Source organism: Talpa europaea (genome assembly GCF_964194135.1).
Source record: "Talpa europaea genome assembly, chromosome: 3".
Classification (NCBI taxonomy): domain Eukaryota; kingdom Metazoa; phylum Chordata; class Mammalia; order Eulipotyphla; family Talpidae; genus Talpa; species Talpa europaea.
The window spans coordinates 41,471,796-41,493,211 of NC_140069.1; the positions used below are offsets into that span (position 1 = coordinate 41,471,796).

The following is a 21,416-nucleotide window of genomic DNA, read 5'->3' on the forward strand; positions in this document are numbered from 1 at the left end:
GCGGGCGCCTCGGGCCGGGAGAGGCGCGCGCGGGCCCGGCCGCCAGCCGCATGGAGCGCAGCGCGGCCCGCGGCTCCCGGGCGGCGGCGGCGAAGGCGGCAGCGCGCCGCTCGCTCACACCCACCCCCGCCCGCGGCCGCCGCGCCGCCCCGCCGTAACCCCCGGCCGCCGGCGTCCCCGCGGGCCGGTCCAGCGAAGGCGGCGCCCGCGCCTCTGCAGCCAGTGGTCGCGGCCAGCGCGGGGAGGCGGCTCCCGCAGCCCCCCGCAGCCCCCCGCAGCCCGCGCCCCGGGCCCCGGCGACCGCCGCGGCCGCCCCGGGAGGAGGAGGCTGCGGAGGAGGAGGTGACAAACTCCGGCTCGGCGTCGCGGCCGGCGCCCGCGGTCAGGCATGCAGGCGCGGCGTCTCGCCAAGCGCTCCAGCCTGGGCAGCCGCCGGGGGGGTGCAGCGCTGCAGCCGCCCGGACCCGCGCCCGCGCCCGCCCGCGAAGGCGCCCTGCCCGGGCTCCCGCCCCCCGCCCCGGGCCCGGCCGCGCCTCCGGCCGCGGAGAGCTGGAGGCCGCCTTTGCCGCCGCCGCGCAGCGCCGGGACCGGCCCCCCTCGGGCCGCCGGGGCTGCGGCCGCCTCGTCGCCGGTGCTGCTGCTGCTCGGGGAGGAAGACGAGGACGAGGAAGGCGGGAGCAGGCGGCGCAGGGGGCTCGGGCGGGTGGCGGAGAAGCCCCGAGGGGGCGCGGAGGAGGAGGAGGACGACTTGGAAGACGAGGACGAGGAGGTGGTCGTCGAGGTGGTGGACGGCTTTGACGACGAGGAGGACGGAGAGGAGCGCTTCGGGCCCCTCGGCCCTGGCCGCGCGGTCCCCAAGGGCCCGGCCCGGGGCGCGATGAAGGTGCGTGTGGGCGCGGGGGCGCGCGCGGGACCCGCCGGCCCGGGAAGGGGCCGGGCCCCGGGCGGGCGCGGCGCGGCGCGGGCTGAGGTGGGGAGCTGCGGCCGGCGGGGACCGGCCCGGGAGGGGTGTGTCTGGCGGCGCCGGCGACTGCGCGGGGCAGCGCTTGGGAACCGATGAGCTCACGCCCGGGGGCCCCAGCACCTTGCCCGGCTGCAGCGCTCGCTGTCCGGGAAGATGTGCGATCGCGAGCGGGTGCAGAAGGACACTGCGCCCTGGTGAGGTAGAGAACTTGGAGATGGGACGCGGTAGGCGCCGGTTTGCGCCCGATGGGGACGGGCGAGGTAGGAGGGACCGCGATTTTATTCTTCCCGGAGGTAGCACAAGTGTCCCCTTGTCCGTATTTTGAGACAGGCTTATGGCAACTGGCATCACCCAAGATCAGTTGTTGATGAGTTTCCATCACCGGTGCTTGTGAGGGAACCGGTAAGCCCAGTACGGCAAAAACCAAGCCCTTGGTTTCTACATGCATTTTGCTGGCAGCTTTTTGGCAGTGCGGCCCCCACCCCTTCCCTGATTTGAACTCGACATTGTTTTAGCATTTTCCCTCCTTCTCAAAAGTGTAAATAAGGAAAAAGGAGGAAATCGGGAAAAGTGTATGTTGGGGTGGGGGCTGGGGATATTTGGCATTAATTTAAAATGGACATGAGTTTCTGCTGAGAATTCTAAAGAAGTGAAGCACCAAGAGATTTCCCGTTTGCGTATCTTCAGGAGATAAGGGGTTTATTATTACACAACTCACTGGCTGGGCTCTCAGGCATGCGATTGGACAAAGCAAACCACGTTGAGGTTCATGCAGTGTATGTTGCTAAGAAGTTTTGAGGGCAGCAAGTGGTAAGCGATGGAGTGATTTTTCTCAAGAGTGGTTCTTAACATCAACTTAGTAACTACTGGAGTTTTCAAGTGATACTGGTGTATAAACTACACAAATAAACGAGCATAATAGAGAATATTTTTAAAAAAATTTTTGGGACTTGCACAAAAAACAAAAAAACCTCCTTTAAAGCATGAAATTGCATTTCCAAAGAAATGTTAAGCATCAGCATCTAGAATAGCCCTAGAGTAGACAATGACACAAATTTCTTTCCTAGACCACCCTGGAAGTACCAGCTCTGGGAGTGAGAAATTTTCAGTAAGTAGTCGTTTGGGGTGATAGTTTTTGACAGTTGCTTGTTGGAATCTAGACCATGACCACGCTCATTACCATGGTCTGCCAAAAAGCCTGCATTGAATGGCTACAGGATATTACTGGGTATTAAGTCACTTGGCATCGGTGACATTGTATAACAAGAGGTATACATTTGCATTTGCATTTGCCTTTGCATTTCTGTCCAGACCCTGACAATTTCTTGTAGTTGGAACAGTAGTAAAACAATTTGTGATAGAAAAAATATAATTTATAGTCTGTGATCAAAGCAGCCCCAGTGTAGGAAAAGATAAAAATCTGTAAGAACAGAATAACTAGGGTGTGTTAATACACACAATTTTTTTTCCTATCTTCAAAGAAATTTCTGTTAAACTCTTTTAAAGTGGGCATTAGTTTATAATGTTTTGGTTTGGCCACTTTTCAGAAATTCACATATTGAGTGAGTGACTTAAGGTATACTTCTTATGAATTTTTTTTTACTGCTGTAAAGCCTTCTTCATACAGCCTCTAAAGATATTTTCAAATGCAATATTTTATTCTAATGTAAATAAGAATGTCAACATCATATGTATGATACATATGCATTGCCTTACTCAAATATTTATTGAGCACCTACTATGTGCCAAATGCTATTATAAAAACCAGCAACAAGCATCTTCCAGATGCCTAAATCTAATAAGAGGATATACAGCAATGATCTACCAAACCAACAAACAAGTAAGTGTGGCTCTTGAGTTTGTAATGTACTCTATGAGGGAATGAATGAAATCTACTATGGGAAAGACCTAACTGAGGAGGGGACATTTGATCTGTGATCACAAATTTGCAGTTTGGGAAGATATTTCCAGGCAGGGTGATAACAACTGCAAACATGTTGGGGTGGGAAGGAGGAAAGGTAAATGTTACTGTAACTTGGTTGGTAGCAGATATGTTGGAAAGGAAGGTAGAGGCCAGCAACAGAAAACCCAGTGGGTCTTTTAAATGTAGAATCTCTGGAAAGTTTTGAGCAGTAAAGGCATAAAAGGTGATTTGTATTTTTAAAAGGTCATACTATGTGAGTATAGAGAACAGGAGGGAGAAGAAGGAAGACCAGGTAGGTGACAGTCACTATAGTCCAAGAGGGAGGGAAAGGCAGTCTGGACTAGGTTAACAGAAGTAGACTTACGGGAGTAGACTTAAGTAGACTTCAGGATCTGTTGCAAAATTTGATCTGCAGGCAATTGCTGATGAATTAGGTGAGAGTTGTAAGGACGGAGAAGTCCCTATGGGTTAGATGTGGCATGTACTGAGATTGGAAAACTGGAAGATCAATAGATTTTTGTGAGGGTGAAATCAAATACTTTGTTTTGGACATGTTAAGTCTGAGATGATGTCTGGGTATCCAAGTGGAGATGACAATTAGGCAGATGGCTGTAGGGTGTGAAACCGAGGGCAGTGGTCAGGGCTAGAGAGAAAATGTTGAGAGTCATCAACATGTTCATGTCATTTAAAGCTGGGGACTAGAAGAGTAATGTAGTAGACCACGGGAGGAGGGCCTTAGGGGACAAACCCTGTGACCTGGCACTATTTAAGTTGGGGTATAGGAGGAGAGGTTAGTAAGATGAATGAGAAGCAGCAGCTGCATAGGTCAGAGGAAAACTAGAAACTGTTAACTCCAGTAAGCCAAGGGAAGAAATAGGTCTAAATGTGGAGAGTAGTGAACTGTGTTGAATGGGACATTGAATAAGATAAGGATAAAAACATGTTATTGAGAATAGATAATGTAGCCTTGATTTTAGTATTTTTTAAATACTAAATACTTTTTTTCCTATTTTTTAAAAAAGATTTATTTATTTATGCATACAAGAACAGGGGTACAGGCCAGAGGTACGGGCGGTGAGAGGATCCACCAGAGACAGAGTGGGGAACAGAACAGGAAGACTGACTGAAGTACACTGCTGAGGGGAGCAGCGGCCGAGTCAGTAGAGGTCTGCTGCACCATGTGGATTGCTCCTTGGCCAGGGATCGAACTCATGCTCTGGTGGCTGCGGTTAGCTTCATAGGTTGTGTCTTAACCCTTGCGCCATCAGGGAGGCCCGATTTTAGTATCCTTAATAAAAGAATATGAGGTCAGGGATGTTGCTATAGTGGATTGAACAGTGAATGGGAGATAAGGACATAGTGAGACATAGGAAAAAGTCTTTTTAGCAAGTTTTGTTGGAAAGAAGATCAGAAAGAGTGGGGAGTTTTTGAAGAACATATGATCTAGAAGAGCTGGAGTGCAGGTCAGAGGTGCAGGGGTGAGAGGATTCACCAGAAACAGAGTGGGGAGCAGCACACACAGATCCACTTAAATATACTGCTGAGGGGAGCAGTGTGTGAGACAGGAGAGGTCTGCTGCGCCATCTGGGTTAGTTCCCTGGCCAGGGATTGAACTCGTGCTGCAGTGGCTGCGGACAGCTTTATAGTGTTGAGACTCAACCCCCTGCACCATCAAGGAGGCCCTACAAATTTTTTAAAAACATGACACTGTCGAACCTAGTGTGTTGACCGCAGCGTGATGGGAATTACTTGGTAGAGGGGGAGTTTATTCATTTTCTTGTACAAATTATCACAAACATAGTATATGGGTTAGAGGTCAGGCTTAACTTAACTGGGTCTGCTGTTGAGCCTTACAAGGATGCAGTCAGGGTGTTGGTGAGCTATGTTCTCATTAGGAGACTTGATCAGGGAAGAATTCACTTCAGTTATTAGGTGAATTCATTTCGTTGCATCTGTAGGACCGAGGGTGCTTGTGTACTGTCGCCTACTGGCTGCCCTCAGCTCTTAAAGCCCCTCTCCCCTCCCCTCAGTTTCCACTCCCCTCAGTGCTTTGTCATGTGGGCTTCCTCTGTATTTCTTCTTTCTTCCTCATGCCAGCAGGGAGAACCTTAGTGCCTGTCTGCTAGTAAGAGGGAGTCTCATAGAATGCACTGTAATCACAGGGGTGACACTCTGAAACCTTTGCCATGTTCTCTTGGTTAGATGTGAGCCACCCACACTTAAGGGGAGGAGAAATACAAGGGCATGGATACCAGGAAGTGAGGATTATTGGGGTTTGCTTATTGAGGAACTGAAGATCTTGAGAAAAGAGAGAAGAGTGCAGCAGGAAAGTCTTTGGAAAATCCACAGGGGGTAGGGACCACAGCCAGATACTGGGGTTGAACTTGATGGATGCAAAAATCTTCATGCCATTCAATTAGAGAGGTGAAGAAAATGTGGTCAGATGTAGATAGATGTATACTGGATGATGGTCAGAGGAAGTAGTACTTGTCTGATGGCTTCCTTTTTCCTCACACAGCAGGAAGCTGAGGTGAAGGAGATTTGAAGAGCTAAAGGCTTGAAATAGTATGGGAGACTAGGAGAGGGGAATCAAATAGAATTTCCAGACAGTATTGAAGTTCCATATGGTGTTCATGGTTCGCTGTTTGTGGTTCAAGTCGTCTGTCTGGGTATTTGATTTTCCCCAACTTTATTCCATTGGTTTATGCTCAGAAAAATAATAATAAAAATAATCCTGCTAATGTTTATTAAATGCCTATTGTGGCCAGTATCAGTCTAAGTATATAGTTTCATCTAAACTTCATTACATGTCCATGAGTCAGGCATTATTATTACCCTCTTCATCTTGCAGAAACAGTGAGCAACTTACTTAAAGACGCATAGCTATTATGTGGCAAGGCAGCAGTTTGGGCCTGCTAACACTTGAACTAGCACCAGTATGCTCTACACTACGCTGTCTCTTGTAGACTAAATAGAAAGTTGAATTCAGCAGGGATAAGATTTAGCCAGAATGGTGAATGGTGGAGAGCATGAGAGAGGAACTTATTGTTGAAGAAGCTGGCCTGGTTTTGATTATAATGATGGACCGTGAGGACTAAGACAAGAGGGGGTGATTTTTGAAAGTTTAGTAAACCAGTAAAATCAATAGAAGAATGGAATGAAATACAGGACAAATTGGTCTCAGAATAATGCCCATATGAATGAATATTTGCTGAATACTTATAAACCAGGAATTGTACTAAATTCTATATATGAAGGAGGAGCTTGTGAGAAATTATACCTTGGTCATCAATACAATCTCATTCTTAAACTGAGGATACTGATTTAGAAGTGAAATTACATAGAGTCCTGTGGCCTCAGGGGAGCAAAGGTTCATGGCCTGTGCTTTTAATCACTGAACTGGAATCTCCCTAAATTTATTTGAGATTTATATGCCCATTTATTCCTAGGAGGCTTTGGAATGGCTAAAGGAACAGTGGAATGGATGCTTATTATCTTATGGATATCTCAGATGTATTCCTTGAGTACACTAATGGACACTAATTTAAACTTAAATGGGGCAACAAGTAACACTGTATTACATGGTATCAATTCTGATCAAAGGAGGCTTAGTAACTTGTCTGCAGTGATAAGATTCTAACCACCCTCCCAACCAAAAAAAAAAAAAACAAAAACAAAAAAACAACAAACAAACAAACAGAAAACTAACTTAATGGGCTTAGTGTGAGGAACACTGAGTAGCATAGTGAATAATATCTTCCACCAGAGTTTAATTAGGAAAAACAAATACAAGGACACTGTCAATGAGAGGAGCAGTTTAATAACTTGTTACTCTGTGAAGGCAAAACAGTGGGGGCTGAGATACCAAGGCCTGGGACTGTGCTCACTATGCTGTGTTTTAGGGACAAAATTCAGATAATTTGATGGGATTGGTAATCTATTGGTATAAATTTAGGAAAAAATCTGGACATGAAATACTGCTAGCAGTTCTATCAAGATTTCATCTTTTAGTAATGAGCCCTGCCCCCAAGAAAGATTTCATCTTCTGGAAAACTGGGAAGAAAAGCTTTTAAATGAGATAATATATGCCTGAGTTCCCATATTGAGTACTCAATAAATATTAATGGGATGGAATGGGCTTCCTATGTGCCAACTCTTCAGGGATGGTTAACACATCTATTAGACTATCTCTTGAATATCAGATGACTTTAAGAAGCCTTTGGCAGGGACTGTGCAGCAAACACTGAATTCCAATTTGCTAACAAGTATGTGTCTTGCCAATGGTCTGTGTTGGCTCTAGCAAAAGGCATGTGCTTAAGATACCAGACAAAGTTGTCATTCACTGAATTGTAGACTGCTGGAGATGGAAAGGAACAGAGATTGTTTAGTAATTCACTACCCTCATTTGACTCCTGAGGACACTGAGACTATAAAAGGTGAAATGCTTTGTCCAGCTCGGGGTACTTAGCAAGTTAGGTGGGGCCAGGATTAGTGTCCTGGTCTGCTGACCAGCCTGTCACCCTCCTTTGTTTCAGTGCCTTATACCCAGGGAATGATCTGACCTTCACTCCCTTACTGTTGTGGATAGAAAAATCTCACTTTTATGAAGTGATCTACCACTCACTGCTAATCAACTTCTGTTTTTTGGAATGTTTTTCTTTGGCAAAGTATAATACCTCAGGTAGAGGCGGCCTCACACATGGCTGTGGTAGGATGGGTCGGGCCCTCTGTGACTACTGCCTGGGCCAGCCCCACTCCCTGTGAATTTTCCAAGGGACATGTGTACACAGCAGATGACAACAAATGAGAAATTAGCTCATTTCACTGTGAACTTCATGCTTGTAATCCCTGGTGGATGATCCCAGTAAGCTGGTGTCGGAAAGAATGTATTCTTCACCCTTTACTAGGGCCTCTATTCCTTCACCAAAATTTTATTTCTAGGTGACCAGATTGTGTCCCATAACTATGTTAGAAAAAAAGAAGAGGAAAAGTGAAAAGTCAAGCCCTAGCCCAAATCTGCTTCTTAGTGAGGAGCCAGGGAGAGCTGAGCTCTGTGTATACTTGACATCTTTAGCAAATCTGCCCAGTCAGAGTACTCTGTCCTCCTACCTCAAGATGGGCTCAGGGGGGAGAGGAATGGGGTCTTTCCTTGCTACTATACTAAGTAGTATCTGAACTTCTAGCTGCATAGAGTAACCAGTCTTGTCACAATGACTTGGTAAAATGTATGCTAAAATCAAGGGAACTTCATCTTTTAGTTCCTTAAGTGTGTGGTTTCCAGTGGACTTTCTGAAATATTTGAGAGTGCTTAAAGCTCTTGTAACCAACCTTACAGCCTACTCAAATCCTTTGTTGTTGACTGTTTTCAATTAGACTGTTTGCTTTTGGTGAGCTTTGCATGTTCTATTCATTCCCTTGTGGATGTTTGTTGTGGGCCATTGCTTATCATGTTCCTAATACACATGTGGGAAATAACAGTAGAGAAGGTCTAGTTCCACTTTCAAGAGCCCACAGCTTACAAGTTGTCTTGTACGCCAAGTTGTCTGCCAAGAGATTGAAAACCCCACTTCCTCTTTATCACTAACATCAAGGTTAGATCTCTCAAGAGACCTTACTTGGCTAAGACAATTTGGGATGTAATTTTCACGTGGGCCCTAAAAAATTGTGGCCAGACCATCTCTATGAAGAAAGTTATATGATTTGGCTAGGGAGTAATTCCTAAATATTCAAATAGCTCACTGAATTTGGTAAATAACCTTTGATGCTCTTATATACTGAATGAAAGGGAACAGAATATAACTCTGAGATATGTGTAGCAAGATCTAAGTGATTACATTCATACATTTCATTGGAGATACAGTTTTGGAAAACCCCTGTTATATAGGGGGATGTACAGTTTTGGAGGAGGGTCTGTAATTTTAGGGTTACAGCTTTGCAGTGACATACAGGTGGAGTTCATTCATCTGACAGAACATCATGGCGCCTTGAGGTGCAAAGAAACTAAAGCATCTGTCTGCCTGTGCCTTGCTCCATCAAGACTGACTGAGAATGTCCTATCTCCATGCTATGCCTGACAGTTGCCAGGGCCATATTTGCTTTTCTTATGTTCTTGTCATAATGGAAGGTTAAATAAAAGTAAAATCTCCTTGATATGGACTAATTGGGGATAGCCAGTTAAAATAAGTGAATGTCAAAAGTGCTCCAACATTTTATATTAAGTTCAGTTTTTTAAAAGGCCATGTGTCTTGAAATACTATTTGATAAAATCTGCAGACAGGATAATTTTTAGTTCATGAATGTGACCTTAACTGTGCACTCATTGTGGGCTTGTTAGTAAGATGGGTGGAACAGGTTTGGGTCAAAGCAGGTGATTCTACTCTGCCGTTATTTCTCTGTAGAACAGGCAGCTATGTAACAGGCTCTGGGGTCAGGTTCCAGCTTCCCCACTTGCTGGTTACATGGCCTTCTCAAGTAACTTGATGTCTCTATGCTTCAGTGTTCCCCTCTGTACAATTGGGAGAATATTGTTCTGTCGCTACCTATTGTTATTGAATATGACCCAAAGACCTGCAACTATGCATAGAAGGTAATTTATATTCTTTATGGGTTCAGAAAGAAATCTTTTATAAGCCTTTACTCAAGCATCCTAAATTTCATAGTTATTTTGGTGACTACAGCCTCCTCCTCATTTCATGCTACCAAGATATTTCATAGTCTTTTCTAAAGTGACTTTGTTCATCCGAATTCTGCTATTCCATTATATGTGTGGTGAACTCAGAAATCTTCTTTTTCAGCTCAGAAACTGATGAATCTTTTGCCTACTTGTGCAAAGAAGACAGACACATTCTCTCTCTTAAGTTCATCAATCTGCTCAGATCTGGAACTTTTATCTTGACAAAAACCTGGCTGCCATCCAGAGGGGTGGAAAGAGTTTACCGCACACATTAAATATGTTGCTAAAAACTGCAGTGGAAATGCAATATATCACCTATGACTTGCATGTGGCTGAGACTCTGAGGTGTGGGTTTACTCTTCCCGTCCTCCTCTGCATTCATACCCAGGACCTGCTGTCCTTCTGTTTAGTGACAAAGTCATTGTTTTGGGGTAGATGAAGAAGAATAACCCAAAATATAGTTGTCTGTATTATTAGCGAGATATCCAGAACATGTAAAAAAGGACTCTGTGCTTAAACAACTTTAGGACATTCCAGTTAAAAACAGAGGTGCAGATTTTTTTTTTTTAATTTATGAAGTACTTTAAACATAGAGGAAAATGGAAGGGTAGTGAAATACCCATGTACCAAATAAGGAAGTTACTGACCATGGTAACCAAGGACCAATTATATTTTCTAAGGTGAATCTAGATTGTGTCATTTACATGTTTATTGGACTTTAGAGGCCTTTTTTTCCTAGTCTGTCTTTCCCTTGGGACACATTTGGGGCTATATTGGTTTATAATAATTTTTTTAAATGGGTAATCCATGGATAGGTGGCTTGTACTTGGGGCAAAAACCTAAAACTATTTATAAAGAAATAAATTATTGTCTTCACAGAAGAAGGTTAAAATATTGTTAGTGGGTCTGGCAATTTTTGAAATATTTTTCCTCATAAAAACTGATGTTTCTTCAGTATCAAGTTTCTAAAAAAAGAATATTTCATGTGGTAAATTTTCACTTGTGTATCTGTGAATACCATCCTTGTGTGTGAGGTTTAAAAATTTGTAGAGAACGCTGCCTTTCTTCATGATTCAGGCTCAACGATGGGTCTAGTGGGGAAGATAAAAGGTATGACAAGTGCTATCATCACAAAATTAAAAAGTGCCAAGGGAACAGAAAATCACAAGGTGTTTATACCCAGGAAAGTGTATTTGGTAATTTGTTTTCAATGTTCTAAATGAAAAAAGATGGAAAATACCAGAATAGTCTAAATGAAAGGGCATATAAATTTACTAGGATACTTGGAATGGCACCTTTTCTGTCAACATCACTATACTGTTGCAAACAACAAACATTGAAGGCTTTGTAGGGAGTCTTTGTTTGATATTGTTCAATATTTATTTCAATATTACTTAACACTTAACACACTATCATTTATCAAGGGCCCTCATGGCTAACTTCATTTGACCCATTTTATAATCTTGGGAGGTAGATATAGTTATCTCCATTTTGCAGGTATAGAAACTAAACCCCAGAGAAGAATGGGGCAGTTTCTGTCAAAAATATAAAAATATGAGGTGATTTTATACCAAATGACTTAGGTGTTTGCCAAACATTCAGAAAACAGTTGGGATCAACAGATTTAAAAAAATAATTGGAATTGGTACCTAAGCAACAATGGAAATTTAAGGAGAGAGTGGCTTTATTTTGTAGTAAATTATAAATTCAAGCAGTATAAAATATGATTTTCATGGGTTCTCATAAGACTTTCATAAAGGTTGAACGAGTCAGCTCCAGTGCTTACTGAAGACCAAACCTCACTAATTCCTATCAATTTGGCTTAAGGGCCCAAAGTTTAATTTAAATAACTATTTTTTTAATGTAAGGTTTTGAAAATGTTTTCAGTTAACAGGTTCACATATGGCTCAAAAATAGTTTTAGAAAAATATTGGAATTATTAGAAAAAGGTGTGTAGAACTTGCAAAAAAGAATGTGTGAAGATTATCTGGGGAAAAAATTCTTGTTTCATCAAACACTAGTTGCAGTAAAAATTACCTTAGAAAAGGAAAGAAAATAGATACATGAGCCTTTGTAAGCCCTAAACACTATAGCATCTTAAGAGTGGGAAATAGGTGGCTGACTATAAGGAAGGAATCACTTGAAGATTTGAAATGACCCAAGATAGGGTTGAGAGAGAGAGAGCAGGGGCTGCTATTTGCATTTCTTATTACATGAGTGCTTGGTGGGTGTTTAAGAGGTTCTGAAAATGTGTTTTTAGCCATCTGTTGGGTGACGGCAATTTTTTTTAGTTCTTTATTCTTATTCTAAAAGAAATTCCTATTCAAATATGTCTTTCTCTCAACTCCTTGTATTGATTTTTATCACTCGAATGTTTCTTGCAATCTAACACAGAGTTATTAGGGAAAATTATTTTTTACTTTAAAAATTATAATAGAAATGATATCATTTTCAAAGTTTATAGACCATGCCCATTTTTTAAAAAGATTTATTTATGCATACAAGAACTGGGGTGTAGGCCCGAGGTGTGGGGGGGGGTGAGAGGATTCACCAGAGACAAAGTGGGGAACAGAACAGGCAGATTGACTGAAGTACGTTGCTGAGGGGAGCAGCGGGTGAGTCAGGAGAGGTCTGCTGCGCCATGTGAGATGCTTCCTGGCCGGCCAGGGATCGAACTCGTGCTGCAGAGGCTGCGGACAGCCCCATAAGTTGAGTCTTAACCCCTTGTACCACCAGGGAGGCCCAACCATGCCCATTTTTGTGTGTTAAAATTGAGATACTTCAAAGATCATTCTTAAATTCAGTGACAGTTGATGGTTTGATTATTTAATTTTCAGGGATATTTCATTTAATCTCATGGTTATTTCATTCAACAAATATTCACTGAGTTCAACTCTTTGCCAACTCCAAGTGCACAGGAAAGAACAAGACTTGGAAACATTCCTGCTCATATCCTAGTTAGAAAGTAAACTTTGCAGGTAATAGTGCATTGCTGAGACAAGAATGTAGGCAGAGGAAAAGATATGAGTTGGAAAGAGACATCAAGAGCCATCACTATATTAAATTTGAGGTGCCTTTTAGACCCTCAGATGCAGCTGTCTAGCATGCTGGAGGTCAGTGGAGAATATAGAGCTAGAGATAGAATCAAAGGGACAATATTTTAAAGCTTATGTTAATACTTATTTCTTTCTTGCTCTTTCAACAGTTTATTTTTTATTGTCTTTTTTAAAATAAATTTTTATTGATTTAGCCTTGATTTTCAATATTGTGTAAGTTTTGGAAATATAGTTTCCCATCTCAATATGTGTATATATACCTCACCACACCCACCTCCAAAGTTCAATAGGGATTTATAGACCTGTAAATTGCTTTCCCTAAGATGGCTATTTTAACAATGTTTAGTCTTCTAATCCATGAACATGGACTATCTCTCCATTTCTTTGTATCTTCTGTATGTTTTGGCGGTGTCTTATATAGTTCTCAGTATAGGTTTTTCACATCTTTTTCAACCGTCTTTTAGATGATATAATTCATCTACCATATAAATTTCCCTTTTAAAGTGTACAAGTCAGTGTTTTCTAATATAGTCACAGATTTGTGCAATCATCATATCACCTCATTCTAATTTTGGAGTATTTTTTGATATCCCCTAAAGAAAGTCCCTTGCCATTAACAATCACTGCTTCATATGCCCTTGCATGCAGCTGTGTTAGTGTTTTACTTTGTTTTTCGGTGTCTCTAAGTCTTCATTCATTGTTTTGTTTTGTCTTCAGAGGAAGAAAAGAGTAAGGGTAGAGAGGGTTAACATGTAGTAGAAAATACTAAAGGGAGGAAAAGGAAAAATTAAATGTAGCAGAACCAACTATCCAATGCATATACTCCATTGATGGGATCACAACATTGCAAGGGAGTTCCATCTCTTACTGTTTAGGAATAAGGAGAAAAAAATCAGAGAAAGGACACAGACAGGTCAATGTTTTCTTCACTACTCTTTTCTTCCTTGTTAACTCAAGATACAGTTTTTGGTTTCTAGCAGTAAATATGAAGTTAAATTGCATTAATCTACATTCTAGGTTAAAGGTAGGTTAAAGTTGTTTGAAGTAAAATTATTCCTGCTGTGGAGACCTGGAGCTGCTGCTGACTTACCTCTGAGCAACACCTGACACAAGGTATGGGAGTGAGAGCCTCTCATATTAATATATTATAAAATATAAAATAAAAATATTTCTATTAAGAAAAATAAAGAAAATATTTTAATTATCAATTATCATTCATACCTACCTAGAGAATGTTTCAATTCTGGGAGAAACCATGATCCAAGTTAGAGCTATTCAGGGGAATTAATAATATAAATAGCCCAGAATATAATGGAAGTGAATACTAAGGACAGCACTCCTGCATCTGTTATCCCTTTATCCTTTATCCTCTTGTTACTTTTGTAACCTGTGGCTTTGGATAGTTGAATACACCCTATACTACTACTGGGTGATGGAGGACACAAGACAGGGAGAAATCCTAACCTATCCCTAAAAGATTCCCTTATACACAAAGTGGTGGCTTTTGAATCTATGAATTTGGTCTCATGATTATATTTTCACCTTAGGCTGGGAAATATGTCCCTCTTCAAAAGGAAAACATTAAAAGAGTCAATATATCAAGAAAACACAATAATATTTAATATTTGTGCACCTAATAGCAACTTCAAAATGTATTATTAAACAGAAGTCTACAGAACCATAAGGAAAAATAGACAATCCCATAATTACTGCTGAATATTTTAATTACTCTCTCAATTACTGATGGCTAGTAGCAAAAAAATGTAAGAATATAAGAATATTTGAACAGCACTGTCAACCAACTAAGTCTGATTAACATTTATAAAATATTACACTGAATAAATGAAAAATTTTACAATAGATAATTTACAAAGATACATTATATTGGGAGTGGGTGGGTGGGAGAAGCAAGTCTCAGTAAATTTTAAAGGATTGAAATCATACAGAGTATATTTGTTTGCCACAGTGGAATTAAATTAGAAATCACTAACAGGGTTTAAGTAAAAATCCCCAAATACCTGAAAATCAAGTCTTCTAAATTACCTTTTAGATAAAGAAGAAATCACAAGACTAATTAGAATATAACTCAACTGACTGAAAGTGAAAATGCATTTGTGGAAGTTAACTCACTACTGAGAGGGAAATATATAGCTTTAAATCGATGACCTAAACTTCCATCTCAAGAAGCTAGAAAAAGGAGAGGAAGGACATAAATCTAGTATGATGGATATCAATAAAAAAAGGATAAAGCAATAGAGAAAACTCTATGAAACCAAAACTGACTCTTTGAAAAGATCAATAAAAATTGATAAACCCTAGGTATACTAATTTTAAAAAGAGAAACATTGTCAATATAAAGAATGAAAGAGAATGTCACTACAGATTCTACCAATTTTATTTTTTTTTTGATTCTACCAATTTTAAAAGAATATTCAGTACAGATTGTTTTATGTTGGTAGAGCACTTTATAGTAGTACACTTGACAGCCTGAATGAAATAGGTGAATTCCTTAAGAAAACATAAATTAACAAAACTGACCAGAAGAAGTAACAGGATATTTTAATAACCACCATCTGTTAAAGAAATGGGATTTATAATTAAGAACTATTACACATGGAAAACTACAGGCTCTTATGACTTCACCAGTGAAAGTTATCAAATCCTTAAGGAAGAAAAAATACCAATCTTACAAAAACTTCTACCAGTAATGAGGGAGATGGAATCTTCCCAATAAATTTTATGAGGCCAGCAGAATCCTGATACTAAAAACATACAATGACATTACAAAAAAACGTAGGTTATAGACTTTATAGATATACACAAAAATACTAAATCAAGTATGAGCACATCATATCTAACCATGTAAAAACTATAATGCATTATGATAAAAGTATCTTTTTTTCCCTCCAGGAATGTAATTTTGATTAAATATTTAAAAATCAATTGGTGTAATCAGATTGAAAGGTAAGAGCCATGTGATCACCTCAGTAGACATGGGAAAAAAAAAAAACTTAGTTCAACAACAACCATATATGGTTTTAAAAATCCAAAACCTCAAATTATAAATAAGATCTTGATGTCTCAGCCCACTAAAGATCATATGTAGGAAACCAATAACTGACACCAAACCTATTACCAAAAGAGTGCGATCTCTGTCAATGTCAGGAACCAGGCAATGATGTATGCTCTAAATTCTTTATTCAGAATCATACTGGAGGTTTAGCCAGTGTAATAAGGCAAGAAAAATAAATGAAAGATAAAAAGATAAAATAGAAAGTAAAATTGTATGGTATGTCATCCAAAGATTCAATCTATTAAAATTAGTCAAATTATCAAGGTCGCAGTATACAAGTTCAGTTTATAAAACCCATTGTATAACTGTATTTAGAAAATGAAATTGAAAAAATTACAATGGCATATAAAACTGAACACTTGTGGATAATGCAAAAAGTATACAAATATTCAAAAGAAAATATGAAACATAGAAGGTAAAGAAGATATAGACAGGACCACCCCCTCCCCCATGCCAAGTGAATCCTCTGTCCATTCCTTTGAGTAGCAAGGCTCTAGGGATCTAGTAGCAAGGTTAACATGGGAATTAGGACCTGGCGATGAGAGAACGACAACAAAAACCTTTAAGGTAGCAAAGTGAAAAAAATCGCAAAAATGCAAGGGAGTTTGGGACTCCCTGGTGGCGCAAGGGGTTAAGCACCACACCATGAAGCAGTCCACAGCCTCTGCAGCACAAGTTCTCGATGCCCAGCTGGCCAGGGAGCAACCCACATGGCGAGGCAGACCTCTCCTCCTGTCTTGCCCCCTGCTCCCCCCACCCCCTCCTCCAACAGCAGTGTGTTTCAGTCCGTCTGCCTGTTCTGCTCCCCACTCTGTCTCCAGTGAATCCTCTCACCTTCCCCTCCGCCCCCCATCTCTGGCCCGTACCCCAGCTCTTGTATGCATAAATCAATCAATGAATCAATAAATCTTAAAAAAAAATCCAAAAAAAAAAAAAGAAGATATAAATAAATGAAATGATATACCATGTTTGAAGAGAAAATCCAATATGGCTGCAATATTCGGTCTCTAAAATTGATTAATAGATACAACATAATCCCAATCAAAAGCTCAACAGGACTTTTGTAAAAATTCACAAGCTTATAAAAAATATCTTTGAAAATGAAAAATAACTATAGTAATCAAGCAATAAGAAAAAAAACAAAATTGCAGGGTTTACTTTACTTGATTTCAGGACTTACTATAAAATGGGAGTAATACAGTAGCTGGTGCTACTGTAGCATTCATGCAACAGAGTAGAGAGCCCAAAAATCAGACACAGAGTGAAATATTTCAACAAAGGCACCAAAGAAGTTCAATGGAAAAATCTTTTTAACTAATGGTCCTGGAAAGACTATTCATGTGGAAAGAAAAAAATGAAAACAAACAAACCCAAAATACCCTCTACTCCTGCCTGTACCACACACAAAGAAGAATTCAAAAGAATTAATAAATAAAAATGTATAAGTTAAAACTTATAAAACTTCTTGAAGAAAACAGAATATGTTTGCAACCTTAGGGAAGGCAAAGACTTTATACAAGAGCCAGAAAACACAAATTATAAGTTTAAAAAATTAACTGGACTTTATCAAAATTGAAGAAACATGTTTAACAAGTGATAATTAAGAAAATAGATTAATAATTAAATAAATTTCCTCTGCTGTCACTTAACTAGTGATAGCCAAACATTTATTGCCTATGCTATACCAACTGCTTTGTTGGATGCAGAGAATATACTATGAACAAAACAAAACAGACATGGTCCTAATGGAACATTCAATTTAGTGGAAGAAATGATTGAACAAATAAGCAATTACAATATGAAATGACAACAGCAAGGCTATTGAAATACAGTACTCCTATCATTTTGCAAATATATAAAGTTGGCAGTGGATAGTAATTTGTTAAGTTTCAAAGCCAATCTAAGCTCATATTTGCTGACTCCTGCCTCTCCCCCACCCCCTTTTTTTGGTTTCTTCTTCTAAGCAAAGGGAATTGAATTTTTTTAATTTTTAATTTTTTAAATTTTTTTTTATTAAGTTTTAGTTTTCTTACAGAGTTGTCCATTTTTGTACAGTATTTGATTTCTCCCCTTAGGTGTAGTCCCCATAAATATCCCACCACCACATCACCTGTGAACCATCACCATGGTCCCTTGTGCTATTCCCCACCCGTTTTGATCCCTTTTTTGATTGCCATGTAGTATTCCATTGTGTATATATTCCACATTTTTTTTTTAAAGATTTGCTTATTTATTTATACAAGCACTGGGTACAGTCAGAAGCGCGGGAGGGTGAGAGAATTCACCAGAGCCAGAGTGGGGAGCAGAGCAGGCAGAAGGACCGAAGTACACTGCTGAGGGGAGCAGCGGGTGGCAGGAGAGGTCTGCGCGCCATGTGGGACCCCCACCCGGTACCCGCCATGTGGGACCCCCACCCGGTACCCGCCATGTGGGACCCCTGCCCGCTAGCCGGGGCTCAAACCAGCGCTGCAGAGGCTGCGGGCAGCTTCGCAACCCAGTGCTCAACCTCTGCGCCACCGCGGAGGCCCGAGAAGACTTTACTTTTTAAAGTAAATGTGTAATGGGAAGTGAATGCGTTTATTCTTCTTTTTACCCTTGGATTTGCGACAGCAAAACATGGCATCTTAGGTTCTGCAGTGCTCTGCACTCTTTGGAATCATTTCACATTTATTATCTCTTTTTCTTCTTATGATATTTCTGTCAGTCATTATTATTTCAGTTGAATCATGAGGCAACCATGGTCAGAGGGTTAAATGGCTCTTTCAAGATGGCTTAATAAATTGGAATCCTTTCTGTCTGACTTCCCCATTTTTCTCTCTTCTGCCATGTATTTGTTCATTTTCAGGTTAATACCTTCCATTATGACTCACTTTTGCTTTAGTCTTCTGTTTTACCATGTCAAATTAGTGACACACATCATGTTTCCCAGTGACTTCCAGGTCACCATTATCTCTGCTTCCCCCCAAAAAATACAACCACTGACTTTCATTTCCTCCATTATTCGTGGTACCAAATAAAAATACTTTTGTAGAAATGGATGCTTAATAAATGTTTAAATTAATAGAAAATTAAATCACAAGTGTGTCATTGAACATTCTGATGATTTTCCTCAATTACCTTTCTTCTCCGTGTCTCCTCTCTTACCACGTCCTGTTTATTTTTTCCATTTTTTCTTCCTCAGTAATTACTCTCTTCATTCCAAATGTATCCACATTACTTACTTTTTGTTACCATAATCCCCTCATTTAAGTTTGTTTTCCTCTGAATTATTAAAATTATTAATCTTAGGATTGATTCATTTATATTATAGAGTGTTTATAGAACACTTTAAAATTATGATAATCTTGATAAGAATTTGGTTGTTGAGTTGTATAAGTTATTTCTATATTTTGGTTATTAACCCCTTGTCAAATATATGATTTGCAAATATTTTCTGTTCAGTAGGTTATGTTTTCATTTTGATGATAGTGTCTTTCATGGTATAGAAACTTTTTAGTTTTACTAGATTATTTCTGCTTTTGTTTGCCTTGCTGTTGAAATTGCATCCCCAAATATGTCTCTAAAGCTAATGTCAGGGAGCATATGACCTCTGTTTTCTTCAATGTATTTTATACTTACAATCAAGTCTTTGATTTACTTTGAATTTAATTTTGTACATCATGTTTTAGTTGAATCCTTTAGCTTGTGGCTGCCCAGTTCCTCCCTTCTCCCCTCCAAAAAAAAGCCCAAAAACTTATTTATGAGAGGCTTTCCTTGCCTCATTGTATGGTCTTAACTCCCTTGTTGTAATTTATTTTTTCATATGTGTGTAGGTTTTTTTTAATCTCTCAGTCCTGTTCCCTTGATCTATATGTCTGATTTTATTTCAATAACATGTTTTGATAATCATAACTTTGTAGTATAGTTGATACCCCTATTTTAGTTCTTTTTTTCCCTTAGAATTGCTTTGGCTATTCAAGGTCTCTTGTGATTACAAATAAATTTTATGATTTGTTTGTTCTATTTTCATGAAGGATGCCATTGGGATTTTGATAAGGATTGCTTTGATTCTGTATATTGTTTTACATATATGGCTATTTTAATATTTATTTTTCCAATCCATGAGCATGGAATATCTTTCATGTCTGTGTGTTTTCTATTTCTTTCAATATGCAGGCTTTTCAACTCCCTTAGTTAAATTTATTTCTAGCTAGTGTATTCTTTCTTGATATGATTGTAAATGGGGTTGTTTTCTTAACTTATTTTTCTCCTAATTTTCTTCTAATTTGTTTGTAGATAGAAATGCCACAGATTTTTGTGTTTTCATATTGTAGCATGTCACATCTTGTTTATCCTTACTCAACACTCATTCTCAACAAATACGGTTATGTGGTTCCATGGCTAACAACAAATTAAAAGTTGGGACTATCAGAATCAGAAAGAAGGTACATTTCTCTACTAACAGTCAATGTCATAAGAGCAGCAAACATGAAAAACATACTGATGGTAGATATGGAATTTATATTTAAAACACTGTAAGGAGGATTAATACTCAGGGTGCATTTAATGTGGGAAGAAGCTCTCAGGGTATACCACTCTATGATATTGTGTAATAACATTTCCATGACCTTATACCATCCAAAAGTGATTCATCATGCTTCACATAGAGGCAATAAAGCAACTAAATTTGTGACAAAAATTATTTAAGTTTATCAATTAAAGAGGTAGAAGCTTCTTTTGTTAAAAAATGATTTATGTGGTATATGTGCACCAACATTGATGCACAACTATTTTTACATGAGTACAATATGAAGATACTCCCTATTCATTAGAATCAGTAGTTGTCTAAGCTTTTCTGTCAGGAAAGCCCCACTTACTTTCCTGCCCTTCCTTTCTAAATGCAATTCTTAAAGGTCCAAGAGATGATTTCCTACCTCATTGTCCAGAATACATCGGGCATTTAACTTTGTGTGTTTTTCAAGGGGTCCCTAATGGCACTGGAGTCCTTTCTTAGCTATTGCTTTCTAAGTGGAATTGTCCTCTAAATTCACCTATGGGGAAAGTAAGTCCTGCCCCTCATGTGGCCCTTAACATGTAGGAAACTGAACAAGCATGGGTTTTCTCTCTCAGTCCTGGTGATCTAAATGGGAGGTCCCTGCCAGGATCAACTGGGAAAAAGATGACATTCCAGCTGGTGTAGTTGCTTCATACTTTTTCTTAGATCAGGAGACTATACTTACTCTCTTTGCCAAAAACTAAACAGTAGCCCCATCCAGCAGACTGATGGCTAGGGACTCCCAGGAAGCCAGCCTGCTCAAATCATCACCTGCTTTGTTAGCTGCTTTGCTAGGGTCCCCACCTGAGGTGTTCCTGTCAAATAGGGGAAATGAGTATTTGTAGATATTTATAGTGCAGGCTTTTGAGTTCTATAGGAACAAGACCAAAGTGTTCTGGGAACATAGTAAAGGGAAAGTTAACTACTTAGGGGAGTCCATGAAGGCTTTGGAGTAAATGATGTTAGAACTAAGTCTACAGATTGAAAAAGAGATTGTAAAGTGGAGAATAAGGTGAATGGCACTCTACGTAAAACGTAATAGAAAACAATAGCAAAAAGCACATTGCAAGTGCAGAGACCAGGGGACAGGCAGGAAGGAGCCTTGTGTGAGCCCAGGGTGATGGCAGCTGTGGAGATGGCTTTAGTGCTAGGACCACATCAGCTTTTCTAACTTTACCATGACATGATGTCA

The 21,416-nt window shown here is 40.0% G+C and overlaps 1 protein-coding gene across 1 annotated transcript in view; it reads left to right on the top strand.

Annotated features, from left to right (window-relative positions):
- Positions 1-388: 388 nt before the first annotated feature.
- Positions 389-21,416, top strand: part of ZNF704 (zinc finger protein 704) — a gene marked incomplete at both ends in the record, with an annotated part of 185,487 nt that continues 164,459 nt past the window's right edge. Inside the window, one exon of the mRNA XM_084230414.1 lies at positions 389-883. Within this exon, the coding sequence (XP_084086540.1) occupies positions 389-883 (495 nt within the window). The remainder of the gene's footprint in view (positions 884-21,416) is intronic.